The sequence below is a fragment of the Gadus chalcogrammus genome, chromosome 14 (genome assembly GCF_026213295.1).
Source record: "Gadus chalcogrammus isolate NIFS_2021 chromosome 14, NIFS_Gcha_1.0, whole genome shotgun sequence".
NCBI classification, from domain to species: domain Eukaryota; kingdom Metazoa; phylum Chordata; class Actinopteri; order Gadiformes; family Gadidae; genus Gadus; species Gadus chalcogrammus.
In genome coordinates, this window is record NC_079425.1 from 609,121 (window position 1) to 622,554 (window position 13,434).

Here is a 13,434-nt window from a genome sequence, read left to right on the forward strand (position 1 = left end):
GGAGGAGAACCCAGCCATCGGAGCCGGGATGGTATTAACATGCTGATCATTCCTCAGAAATCTCTCCTCTATTTTTTCCCAATCCCCTTCTTTGAGAGGATCCCTGATAACAGGAGGTCTGCTTGGTCACTCAGTTGTATTTAATAGGTAGAATATAGAAAGAACTTCATAGTTCAGTTGGTAACTTGGAGTCAACATACCAGAAGCGACCAAGCCTGTAAGTAGCTGACTGTTGTTTTAGCGTAGCATGCAAATGAGCCGGTGTAAAGAGAGGGCTTGTGTCAAGAATGAGAGGCCAGATATACATATATATATTCAAAATGAGGATTTATTAATGAGTTATATTCTAGAGATAAGTCCTTACAGTAAGGCTAAATGTGATAACACTCCAAACCTATATGATCAAAAGATGTTACGTTTTTCAAATAAAGAGCACATTAATACCTCAAACAATTTGACAATATCAAAAACATAAGTTACCCTAACCCCCAAATTGATTTGGGTTGGATTAATAATTCTGTTGTATAGGATAGCACACAGTGACATTCAGACTATTGAAGAGTATTCAACATGGGGCATCGTGTCACACTTAATACCTGGCAGTATCACGTCAATCCATTCTGAAGTCCATACGTGGTAAAAGGCAGTCCGTTTTATTTTAATATCCAGTGGTCACAACTCACTGGACGGTTGTGAACCTTGGATAAAACTAGGAGAAAGTGGAATGAATAAAATAGTAGCCAATGAAAAATATATTTGTATTGGCCTCCGCCTGGTCGTTTTAAACTTGTTATTCCCTGATTCAGGAACGCTTTAACTCGAACAATTTGGTTTTATTTCATAAAGATGCTCCATCATCCGATTTAGAGCAGGGGCCGAAACTAGTTAATAAAGTAGTTCCAGTACAAAATGGACGACACCATACACGTGGTCACAGGCTGAGGGCCGTAGAGGAAAGCATGCCCTCCTGGTCATATCACTCTGTTGGTTGCTGGTCCCTCCTCCTCCTGGTCCCTCCTCCTGGTCCCTCCTGGTCCCTCCTGGTCCCTCCTCCTCTCCTCCTCCTGGTCCTCCTCCTGGTCCCTCCTCCTCCTCTCCTCCCCCTCCTCCTCCTGGTCCCTCCTCCTCCTGGTTCCTCCTCCTCCTCCTGGTCCCTCCCCTCCTCCTCCTGGTGGCTCTAGCCCTGCTTCTGCTTCTTAAGGTAGTGGGCGCGCTGGGACACCAGCATCCCCATCATGTAGGAAGTGACCAGCTTGGCGGGTAGGAGCACCGTGGTGAGCCAGCCCTGGGGAGGAGGAGCGGAGTCAGCTGCTGCTCCCTGGAGCAGCGCTTAAAGGGTGGCGCTTAAAGCGCCTTCACTTAAAGGGCGGCACTTAAAGCGCCTTCACTTAAAGCGCCTTCACTTAAAGGGTGGCGCTTAAAGCGCCTTCACTTAAAGGGCGGCGCTTAAAGCGCCTTCACTTAAAGGGCGGCGCTTAAAGCGCCTTCACTTAAAGGGCGGCGCTTAAAGGGTGGCACTTAAAGCGCCTTCACTTTAAGAGCGGCACTTAAAGCGCCTTCACTTTAAGAGCGGCGCTTAAAGCGCCTTCACTTAAAGGGCGGCGCTTAAAGGGTGGCACTTAAAGCGCCTTCACTTAAAGGGTGGCACTTAAAGCGCCTTCACTTAAGGGTGGCGCTTAAAGCGCCTTCACTTAAAGGGCGGCGCTTAAAGCGCCTTCACTTAAAGGGCGGCGCTTAAAGGGTGGCACTTAAAGCGCCTTCACTTAAAGGGTGGCACTTAAAGCGCCTTCACTTAAAGGGTGGCACTTAAAGCGCCTTCACTTAAAGGGTGGCACTTAAAGCGCCTTCACTTAAAGGGTGGCACTTAAAGCGCCTTCACTTAAAGGGTGGCGCTTAAAGCGCCTTCACTTAAAGCGCCTTCACTTAAAGGGTGGCGCTTAAAGCGCATTCACTTAAAGGGCATTCACTTAAAGGGTGGCACTTAAAGCGCCTTCACTTAAAGGGTGGCACTTAAAGCGCCTTCACTTAAAGGGTGGCACTTAAAGCGCCTTCACTTAAAGCGCCTTCATTTAAAGCGCCTTCACTTAAAGGGTGGCACTTAAAGCGCCTTCATTTAAAGGGCCTTCACTTAAAGATGGCGGTGTTGCCACTCAGTCACCTCCAAACGGGGGACGTTGTAAACACACTCAGGATTATCTTTATTGATAAAACATGACAGAGCAGATTGGGATGATAACGTTATTGTATTGATAAGAAGGGAGAGTTCTATATCACTGTATTGATAAGGGAGAGTCCTATATCACTGTATTGATAAGAAGGGAGAGTTCTATATCACTGTATTGATAAGAAGGGAGAGCTCTATATCACTGTATTGATAAGGGAGGGTTCTATATCACTGTATTGATAAGAAGGGAGAGCTCTATATCACTGTATTGATAAGGGAGAGCTCTATATCACTGTATTGATAAGGGAGAGTTCTATATCACTGTATTGATAAGGGAGAGTTCTATATCACTGTATTGATAAGAAGGGAGAGTTCTATATCACTGTATTGATAAGGAGGGAGAGTTCTATATCACTGTATTGATAAGAAGGGAGAGCTCTATATCAATGTATTGATAAGAAGGGAGAGCTCTATATCAATGTATTGATAAGGGAGAGTTCTGTATCACTGTATTGATAAGAAGGGAGAGTTCTATATCACTGGATTGATAAGGGAGAGTTCTATATCACTGTATTGATAAGAAGGGAGAGTTCTATATCACTGGATTGATAAGGGAGAGTTCTATATCACTATTTTGATAAGGGAGAGTTCTATATCACTGTATTGATAAGGGGGGGGTTCTATATCACTGTATTGATAAGGGGGGGGTTCTATATCACTGTATTGATAAGAAGGGAGAGTTCTATATCACTGTATTGATAAGAAGGGAGAGTTCTATATCACTGTATTGATAAGGGAGAGGTCTATATCATTGTATTGATAAAGGGAGAGTTCTATATCACTGTATTGATAAGAAGGGAGAGTTCTATATCACTGTATTGATAAGGGAGAGTTCTATATCACTGTATTGATAAGGGAAGGTTCTATATCACTGTATTGATAAGAAGGGAGAGTTCTATATCACTGTATTGATAAGAAGGGAGAGTTCTATATCACTGTATTGATAAGGGAGAGTTCTATATCACTATTGATAAGAAGGGAGAGTTCTATATCACTGTATTTATAAGGGAAGGTTCTATATCACTGTATTGATAAGGGAGGGAGAGTTCTATATCACTGTATTGATAAGGGAGGGTTCTATATCACTGTATTGATAAGGGAGAGTTCTATATCACTGTATTGATAAGAAGGGAGAGTTCTATATCACTGTATTGATAAGAAGGGAGAGCTCTATATCACTGTATTGATAAGGGAGAGTTCTATATCACTGTATTGATAAGGGAGAGTTCTATATCACTGTATTGATAAGGGAGAGTTCTATATCACTGTATTGATAAGAAGGGAGAGTTCTATATCACTGTATTGATAAGAAGGGAGAGTTCTATATCACTGTATTGATAAGGGAGAGTTCTATATCACTGTATTGATAAGAAGGGAGAGTTCTATATCACTGTATTGATAAGAAGGGAGAGCTCTATATCACTGTATTGATAAGGGAGAGTTCTACATCACTGTATTGATAAGGGAGAGTTCTATATCACTGTATTGATAAGAGAGAGTTCTACATCACTGTATTGATAAGGGATAGTTCTATATCACTGTATTGAAAAGGGAGAGTTCTATATCACTGTATTGATAAGGGAGAGTTCTATATCACTGTATTGATAATAAGGGAGAGTTCTATATCACTGTATTGATAAGAAGGGAGAGTTCTATATCACTGTTGACAAGGGAGAGTTCTATATCACTGTATTGATAAGAAGGGAGAGTTCTATATCCATGTATTGATAAGGGAGAGTTCTATATCACTGTATTGATAAGAAGGGAGAGTTCTATATCACTGTATTGATAAGGGAGAGTTCTATATCACTGTATTGATAAGGGAGGGAGAGTTCTATATCACTGCATTGATAAGAAGGGAGAGTTCTATATCACTGTATTGATAAGAAGGGAGAGTTCTATATCACTGTATTGATAAGGGAGAGTTCTATATCACTGTATTGATAAGGGACAGTTCTATATCACTGTATTGATAAGGGAGAGTTCTATATCACTGTATTGATAAGGGAGAGTTCTATGTCACTGTATTGATAAGGGAGAGTGCTATATCACTGTATTGATAAGGGAGAGTTCTATATCACTGTATTGATAAGGGAGTGTTCTATATCACTGTTGATAAGAAGGGAGAGCTCTATATCACTGTATTGATAAGGGAGAGTGCTATGTCACTGTATTGATAAGGGAGAGGTCTATATCACTATTGATAAGAAGGGAGAGTTCTATATCACTGTATTGATAAGGGAGAGTTCTATGTCACTGTATTGATAAGGGAGAGTTCTATATCACTGTATTGATAAGAAGGGAGAGTTCTATATCACTGTATTGATAAGGGACAGTTCTATAGCACTGTATTGATAAGAAGCAGGACTCACGAGGACGGCGTGGGGGAAGTAGCCGCTGGTCTGGCTCTGCAGCCCCACCGTTCCCAGCGCCGCCGCCACGTAGCGCTGGGGCGTCGGCTTGTCCAGCGTGGCGCGGCGGATCTTACTGAGCTTGGTCGCCACGAAGGACGGCAGCACGCTCTGAGGGGAGGAGTCAGACAGTAAGGCCCTGAGGGGGAGGAGTCAGACAGTAAGGCCCTGAGGGGGAGGAGTCAGACAGTGAGGCTCTGAGGGGGAGGAGTCAGACAGTAACGCTCTGAGGGGGAGGAGTCAGACAGTTACGCTCTGAGGGGGAGGAGTCAGACAGTTACGCTCTGAGGGGGAGGAGTCAGACAGTAAGGCTCTGAGGGGAGGAGTCAGACAGTAACACTCTGAGGGGATGAGTCACACAGTAAGGCTCTGAGGGGGAGGAGTCAGACAGTAACGCTCTGAGGGGAGGAGTCAGACAGTAAGGCTCTGAGGGGGAGGAGTCAGACATTAATGCTCTGAGGGGGAGGAGTCAGACAGTAACGCTCTGAGGGGGAGGAGTCAGACAGTAAGGCTCTGAGGAGGAGTCAGACAGTAAGGCTCTGAGGGGGAGGAGTCAGACAGTAAGGCTCTGAGGGGGAGGAGTCAGACAGTAAGGCTCTGAGGGGGAGGAGTCAGACAGAAACGCTCTGAGGGGAGGAGTCAGACAGTCACGCTCTGAGGGGGAGGAGTCAGACAGTCACGCTCTGAGGGGGAGGATTCAGACAGTAAGATTCTGAGGGGAGGAGTCAGACAGTAACGCTCTGAGGGGGAGGAGTCAGACAGTAACGCTCTGAGGGGGAGGAGTCAGTCAGTTACGCTCTGAGGGGGAGGAGTCAGTCAGTTACGCTCTGAGGGGGAGGAGTCAGTCAGTTACGCTCTGAGGGGGAGGAGTCAGTCATTAAGGCCCTGAGGGGAGGAGTCAGTCAGTAGGGCTCTGAGGGGAGGAGTCAGACAGTAACGCTCTGAGGGGAGGAGTCAACCATTAAGGCTCTGAGGGGAGGAGTCAGACATTAATGCTCTGAGGGGGAGGAGTCAGACAGTAACGCTCTGAGGGGGAGGAGTCAGACAGTAAGGCTCTGAGGAGGAGGAGTCAGACAGTAACGCTCTGAGGGGGAGGAGTCAGACAGTAAGGCTCTGAGGAGGAGGAGTCAGACAGTAAGGCTCTGAGGGGGAGGAGTCAGACAGTAAGGCTCTGAGGGGGAGGAGTCAGACAGTAAGGCTCTGAGGGGGAGGAGTCAGACAGAAACGCTCTGAGGGGAGGAGTCAGACAGTCACGCTCTGAGGGGGAGGAGTCAGACAGTCACGCTCTGAGGGGGAGGATTCAGACAGTAAGATTCTGAGGGGAGGAGTCAGACAGTAACGCTCTGAGGGGGAGGAGTCAGACAGTAACGCTCTGAGGGGGAGGAGTCAGTCAGTTACGCTCTGAGGGGGAGGAGTCAGTCAGTTACGCTCTGAGGGGGAGGAGTCAGTCATTAAGGCCCTGAGGGGAGGAGTCAGTCAGTAGGGCTCTGAGGGGAGGAGTCAGACAGTAACGCTCTGAGGGGAGGAGTCAGCCATTAAGGCTCTGAGGGGAGGAGTCAGTCAGTAAGGCTCTGAGGGGAGGAGTCAGACAGTAAGGCTCTGAGGGGGAGGAGTCAGTCAGTAAGTCTCTGAGGGGGAGGAGTCAGACAGTTACGCTCTGAGGGGGAGGAGTCAGACAGTTAGGCTCTGAGGGGGAGGAGTCAGACAGTAAGGCTCTGAGGGGGAGGAGTCAGACAGTAAGGCTCTGAGGGGGAGGAGTCAGACAGTAACGCTCTGAGGGGGAGGAGTCAGACAGTAAGGCTCTGAGGGGGAGGAGTCAGACAGTTACGCTCTGAGGGGGAGGAGTCAGTCAGTTACGCTCTGAGGGGAGGAGTCAGACAGTAACGCTCTGAGGGGAGGAGTCAGACAGTAACGCTCTGAGGGGGAGGAGTCAGACAGTAACGCTCTGAGGGGGAGGAGTCAGTCATTTAGGCTCTGAGGGGAGGAGTCAGTCAGTAAGGCTCTGAGGGGAGGAGTCAGACAGTAAGGCTCTGAGGGGGAGGAGTCAGTCAGTAAGGCTCTGAGGGGGAGGAGTCAGACAGTAACGCTCTGAGGGGGAGGAGTCAGACAGTAAGGCTCTGAGGGGGAGGAGTCAGTCAGTAAGGCTCTGAGGGGGAGGAGTCAGACAGTTACGCTCTGAGGGGGAGGAGTCAGAGCGTTAAGGGTTAGTGACTGACTGAGGTGAGGGGGGGTCAAACCAAGGAGACTCTGAAGGAGGAGACTCTAAACCACAACCTTTCTACTGACTAACAGCTTGATCAGTAGAATGTCAGCTAGAGTCCAGCTGATGGGCGCCGGCCTTAACGGTGTGAAGCAGGGCATTGAACCTCCTCAGCCCGGGGGGGTCCAGGGGTCTTCCTCAGACCCCCCCCAGACCGCCCCGGGGGGACCGTGGACTCACCTGGATGATGATCCCCTGGCTCTTGTACTCGGCCTCCAAACCCCGCGAGAAGAAATCCACGAAGGCCTGAGGAGACAGGAGATAGGAGACACCGTACGTTAAGGAGCTTCAACATCGCTCAGCCACACACCAAACAGACAGGAGGAACCATTTACCCCTCCTCCTCCTCCTCCTCCACCACCATGAGGAGAAGCCTTTACTCCTCCTCCTCCTCCACCATGAGGAGAAGCCTTTACTCCTCCTCCTTTACTCCTCCTCCGCCTCCTCCTCCTCCTCCTCCTCCACCATGAGGAGAAGCCTTTACTCCTCCTCCGCCTCCTCCTCCACCATGAGGAGAAGCCTTTACTCCTCCTCCGCCTCCTCCTCCACCATGAGGAGAAGCCTTTACTCCTCCTCCGCCTCCTCCTCCCTCTCCTCCTCCTTTACTCCTCCTCCGCCTCCCCCTCCTTTTCCTCCTCCCCCTCCTCCTCCTCCTTTTCCTCCTCCTCCTCCTCCTCCTCCTCCTCCTCCCCCTCCCCCTCCTCCTCCTTTTCCTCCTCCTCCCCCTCCTCCACGCTCCATCTGGGCCACGCTGATGTCATCCATCACACACAGGAAGTGACATCACTTAAGGCACTAATATCAGCAATAAAACATTGGATCACGCAGTTTGACGTTGGGTGCTTCATTTCAGAGGAGATTTTATGGACTAGAGGAGTTACAAGTACACTTGTACCTTCTCTTCCCAATCAAGAGACACTTCAGAAGGAAGAGAAGACATGGGAGGTAATTAGCAGCTCTGCCAAAAGGACGCATGCGTCATCAGTGTTTCCCCAGAAGATGTCTTAGTCAAGGTGGTCGACGAGGGGGGGGGGGAACCACCTGATGCAGCCGTTTCAATTCCATTCAGAAAGCTTCACGACTATTGTTGTGAACAGTATTACCGACGCATTATTTATCTTTATTCTTTGTACCTGGTGGAAGTATGTTTTCCTTCCCTCCGGGTGTTTGGTACTTTGTTAATGCATAATAATTAAAAAATATTCAATAAGATATATCTATAAATGTGTTTGGACGTCCTCCGTCCGGTCGCCCACCTTGCTAGCAGAGTAGACGGTGAGCAGCGGGATGGGGGCCAGGGCGCTGGCAGAGGAGATGTTCAGGATGGCGCCCTTCTTCCTGAGGACACAGAGGTACACGATACGTTCCACTGCAGGAAGGGCGGCCTCTAAGCCCACGGCCCCGTTGGCCACGTGATGGAGACAATAAACACATACCTCTGGACCATCCTGGGAAGGACCAGGCTAGTCATCTGGAGCCGCCGTGAGGGAGGGAAGAGGGGAAGAGGGGTTAGGGGCGAGGGCTCATGAGACTGACGGGCAAAGAGCATCTCTGGTCACTGTGGGTGTGGGGGGGGGGGGGGGGGCGTACCTGGCACACGGAGGTGATGTTGACGTTGATCAGGGTGTTGATGAACTGAAGAGGAAGAGGAACAATGAGCACACGCTGAACCACAGCAACCCCAACCAGAGCTACTCTGTTATCCATCAGCTCTACTGATGGAGTCAAATGTAAACAGGGCTCAATAAACCCAAAACGAGAAACAGAGAACTCGATGGAGTCCCAAGGAGACCGTGATGAGGGGAGACCGAGTCTCCCCCCGGAGGAGAGGAGGGGAGGAGGGGATTACAGCAGACATTAACAGGACGTCTTAATGATCACTTTCAAAGCAGAGCTCTTAAACTTTACAGTGCTGACCCGTGCCTTGAAGGAAATGCTGAGGCACACTTTGACAATGTGTAAAGTGCAGGTTGCGCGCATATATATATATATAATATATATATATATATATATTATTAAATACGAATGAAATATCTTCCCTGCATGGTAACATGCCCTTTACATTGCTAAAAGTGTGCCTCAGCATTTTCTTCAAACATTAAAGTCTACTCTAAAGCACAGCGACTATATTTCCGGTTGATTGTGCATGTGCTTTTGTCATCCACATCATGGGCCCATTCTGACGTTGAACACGGAGCGCTATCTGTGTAGACGTACGCTGTCCAGGTTGGGGATGCTCAGGAAGAACTCGGGGTACCCGTAGGAGACGCCCACGTTGTTCACTGAGGACAGAAGAACAGAGTGCACAACAATCCTCAATCAGTCGTATTCCAGGACTCAATGCTGCACAAAACTTCTATAAAACCAGAATACACAGTGGGCTGAAATACTATCATCAGCCTTAGGAGGGCAGCAGAGCTCCAATTAGATATGATCACCTTACAGACTGAATGTGGTCAGATGCATCACAAATAAAAGTTTACATCCTGCGTTTCTTTATTTATCACACACACAGACAAACACACACACTTAAAAAAAGGTCAAGCCTCACCCAGTACCCCTATCTCCAGGCCTGCCAGTCCCTCTTCGATCTTGGGGTAGATGTCTCTGGTACTGAAGTCAGCTGCGATGGTTTTGGTTTGCACCTCACACTTACTCTCTGAGGAGAAGGAAGGAAGACATGTTTACACTAATAAAGTACAACACTCAAGTACACACACACACACACACACACACACACACACACACACACACACACACACACACACACACACACACACACACACACACACACACACACACACACACACACACACACACACACACACACACACCTATGGCCTTGGAAACGTCGTCCAGCTTCTCCTGGGATCGGCTGATCAGCACGATGTTGAACCCTCTGCGGGCCAGCTGAGGGGGGAGGAGAGGGGGGAGAGACAGGTGAGAGGGGAGGAGGAGAGGGGGGAGAGACAGGTGAGGGGGGAGGAGGAGAGGGGGGAGAGACAGGTGAGGGGGGGAGAGACAGGTGAGGGGGGAGAGACAGGTGAGGGGGGGAGAGACAGGTGAGGGGGGAGAGACAGGTGAGGGGGGAGGAGAGGGGGAGACAGGTGAGGGGGGAGGAGAGGGGGAAGAGGGGGAGAGACAGGTGAGGGGGGAGGAGAGGGAGAGACAGGTGAGGGGGGAGGAGAGGGGGAAGAGGGGGAGAGACAGGTGAGGGGGGAGGAGGAGAGGGGGGAGAGAGGGGGAGACAGGTGCGGGGGGAGAGGGGGAGAGGACAGGTGAGGGGGGAGGAGGAGAGGGGGGAGAGAGGGAGGGACAGGTGCGGGGGGAGAGGGGGAGAGACAGGTGAGGGCGGGGGGAGAGACAGGTGAGGGGGGAGAGACAGGTGAGGGGGGAGAGACAGGTGAGGGGGGAGGAGAGGGGGAGAGACAGGTGAGGGGGGAGGAGGAGAGGGGGGAGAGAGGGAGAGACAGGTGCGGAGGCAGGAGGAGAGGGGGCAGAGGGGGAGAGACAGGTGAGGGGGGAGGAGGAGAGGGGGGAGACAGGTGAGGGGGGGAGAGACAGGTGAGGGGGGAGGAGAGGGGGCAGAGGGGGAGAGACAGGTGAGGGGGGAGGAAAAGAGGGGGGAGAGACAGGTGAGAGGGGGAGGAGGAGAGGGGTAAGAGACAGGTGAGAGGGGGAGGAGGAGAGGGGCGGGAGGGGGAGAGACAGGTGAAGGGGGAGGAGAGGGGGAAGAGGGGGAGACAGGTGAGGGGGGAGGAGAGAGGGGAGAGGGGGAGAGACAGGTGAGGGGTGAGACAGGGGGCACCAGGAGAGGATGAGCACACTGATCTCACCCAGTCACCCTCAGTCGTCCCTCAGGAGCCTTACCTCCTCTGCGTAGGCCTTCCCGATCCCGTCCGTGGCTCCGGTCACCACTAGAACACAAGAACCAGACAGGATGAGTGGAGAGGCAGAGGAACCTCAACACCGGGCCCATCCTCCCGGGTAGTGGGATGACCTTCCCTCTACTAAGCCCTGTGTTCTTATCAGAGAAGGTACAAGAGGACACCCTCCTGGGTTGGGGACGAGTTGTACTGAAAGGAACACAGTGATCACTATTTGAAAATGTGCAAGCGCATCCAAGGCTTGTGTTACTCCGTGTTCCTCATTACTATCAGTTTGTTGTTACACTCAGTAACGTATCATGTGTGCGTGTCTCACACCCACTGCAGCGTTGGAACCGCTGAATATTCAAGCGTAGAGAAACAAGAGCTTCAGTGTGAAACAGCAGCCAGACAGAGCAGCCATGGCTCCTCACTCACGGACTACCAACAAGAACACACTCCTGCTAGGGTGAGACACACACACACACACACACGTTTGTATGTGTCACACAATCCCGTGTGTGTGTCTCTCTCTCACACAATCCTGTGTGCGTTTGTGTCTCTCACACACAGTTGTGACAGCAAATGAATGAATGACTTGGTGGCTGTACCGTAGTTGCATAATCAAGCCATTCACTCAGGAGAGGGAGAGCAAGGGAGCGAACAAGAGAGAGAGAATGTTTTGGTCTTGCCCCAAAAAATATGATGTCTTGATATCATCCAAAAGTCTTATAGTTCTTATGCAAACAGGTGAGATATAATATGTTACACTCTAGCTCATTCAAAGGACAAACCAATGTGAATATTGTGTGATATTTAGAGAGGAGAATGTTGGTGTAATATAAATAAGAATGCGATTCTACGAGTTGGACTTGTAGAAGTAGAAGTCTGCAGGTGGGACCTGTAGAACCACATATTGTGAATCTTGAGGGCTTCTTGCTGCAGAGTCAACGCGGTAACTCAAGGCCGGGGTGTGCCAGCTGCCTTCAGATCTATCTGGTTCCACAGCTAGCTGCTAGCTGCTAGTGGTCCCTGAGCTAGCAACCTCTCCTCTACTAGCCTCTCCCCCCCCAGCCTCTCCCCCACTGGCCTCTCCTCTACTAGCCTCTCCCCCCCAGCCTCTCCCCCACTAGCCTCTCCCCCACTAGCCTCTCCCCCACCAGCCTCTCCCCCACTAACCTGTCCTCTACTAGCCTCTCCCCCACTAGCCTCTCCCCCCCAGCCTCTCCACTACTAGCCTCTCCCCCCCAGCCTCTCCCCCACTAGCCTCTCCCCCCCAGCCTCTCCCCCACTAGCCTCTCCCCCACTAGCCTCTCCCCCCCAGCCTCTCCCCCACCAGCCTCTCCCCCACCAGCCTCTCCCCCACCAGCCTCTCCACTACTAGTCCACCGTAGTGCAGACTCTACGGTGGGCCTGTGTGTGTTCGTGTGTCTCCTGATCTGGATGACAGACGGACCACCGACGGGTCAGAGCGCTGACCAGCCGCCTCCTCCCCTACCGTCACCACGGAGGGCGGTTAACGACCTGCCCACCGCCCGGGGACACCAGCCGCCCGTTCCCTAGCACCCAGACACGCCTCACCTGCCCACTGCCCGAGGCTCCCCGGGGACACCAGCCGCCCGTTCCCCAGGACCCAGACCCGCAGTCCGGCCAGCAGACACGCCACCGCGCGCACCGCGAGCCAGGCGGCCGTCAGCGCGCCGAGCACGAGCAGGGGCGCCTCGGCAGCGCGCAGCGCCTCCAGACCGTCCGCCAGCATGTAACTCATGCTGCTCAACGCAGACTGAAGAACGATGAGTTCACTAAACAACACGGACGGAGGACCGATTAGTTCACTGAATACCACGGACTGAGGAGCGGAGGGTTGACTAAAGATCACCCAGTTAACCGGAGGAGCGGCTCCGAGTGCACAGGATCGACGAGACGATGCAATAGAGAAGGCTCGAAATGACATTTCCGGGTTGGACTTGGTGCTGCTCGATGCTGATTGGTTGAAAACAGCCCCGGTCTCCTCTATTGGTCGAGGCAGAAGACAGGTGATCGCCTTACTGATGCTCAGCAGCGCTTCCGCAAGGGGATTATTTCGCGTCTTTACTTCTGTTTGCTGTTCAACGCCTCCGCACTGCTCCTCGATTAAGCTTTAAAAATAATAAAATAGAAATAATAAAAAATAATTTAAAGTTGAGTCTAGAGGCAATGTACTAGATACAATGTACACAACGTACTAAAAGTAGCCTCAATACAAAAGTTATTTCAAAACATAGAGGCTTTCTGCTTTCCTAACCACCTAAATATATTTTACATTACAATATAACAACATAGGCCTTCATTTATTTATTACAAAACAATCTGATATCCTCTTATACATTGGATTTCAACCCTAGCCTGAAGTCTTCCAACCAGTAGATCCATATTGGCGTAGACCCTTTGGCCGATTCACATGTTGTAATTGTTAGCCATGTCAACATCGCAGGCTTGGCCTTCGAACAGGGAGACGGACTCTGATCCATCATGCCATAATGTCAAATTAAAGTCACAATGACGATCAAGACCACAAAGGTAGTAAATAATGACCAGGTTGACCTTCAGATCTACAAAAGGCCCTCAGACACCAACGATGAGGAATAGGGTCAAAGGTGAGGAGGAGGGGGGGAGGCTGGATACGTCCGATGA

The 13,434-nt window shown here is 50.6% G+C and overlaps 1 protein-coding gene across 1 annotated transcript; it reads right to left on the minus strand.

Annotated features, from left to right (window-relative positions):
* Positions 1 to 296: 296 nt before the first annotated feature.
* Positions 297 to 12,770, minus strand: hsd17b12b (hydroxysteroid (17-beta) dehydrogenase 12b). Its single transcript, XM_056607619.1, has 11 exons — positions 12,343 to 12,770; positions 10,766 to 10,812; positions 9,730 to 9,805; positions 9,447 to 9,554; positions 9,113 to 9,177; positions 8,486 to 8,530; positions 8,332 to 8,366; positions 8,152 to 8,233; positions 7,076 to 7,141; positions 4,597 to 4,746; positions 297 to 1,285 (listed from the first exon to the last, which is right to left on the minus strand). The coding sequence occupies exons 1-11, from the start codon at positions 12,713 to 12,715 to the stop codon at positions 1,178 to 1,180; spliced, it is 1,155 nt and encodes a 384-aa protein (XP_056463594.1). The 5' UTR covers positions 12,716 to 12,770; the 3' UTR covers positions 297 to 1,177.
* Positions 12,771 to 13,434: the final 664 nt, after the last annotated feature.

Coding starts and splice junctions, on each gene's coding strand:
- hsd17b12b (XM_056607619.1), bottom strand. CDS start 12,715: ATGTCATTTCGAGCCTTCTCTATTGCATCGTCTCGTCGATCCTGTGCA. Junction 9,178..9,446: donor CCTGGAGATAGGGGTACTGG/GTGAGGCTTGAC, acceptor TTCTGTCCTCAG/TGAACAACGTGGGCGTCTCC. Junction 4,747..7,075: donor GCCAGGGGATCATCATCCAG/GTGAGTCCACGG, acceptor TCCTCCCCTCAG/AGCGTGCTGCCGTCCTTCGT.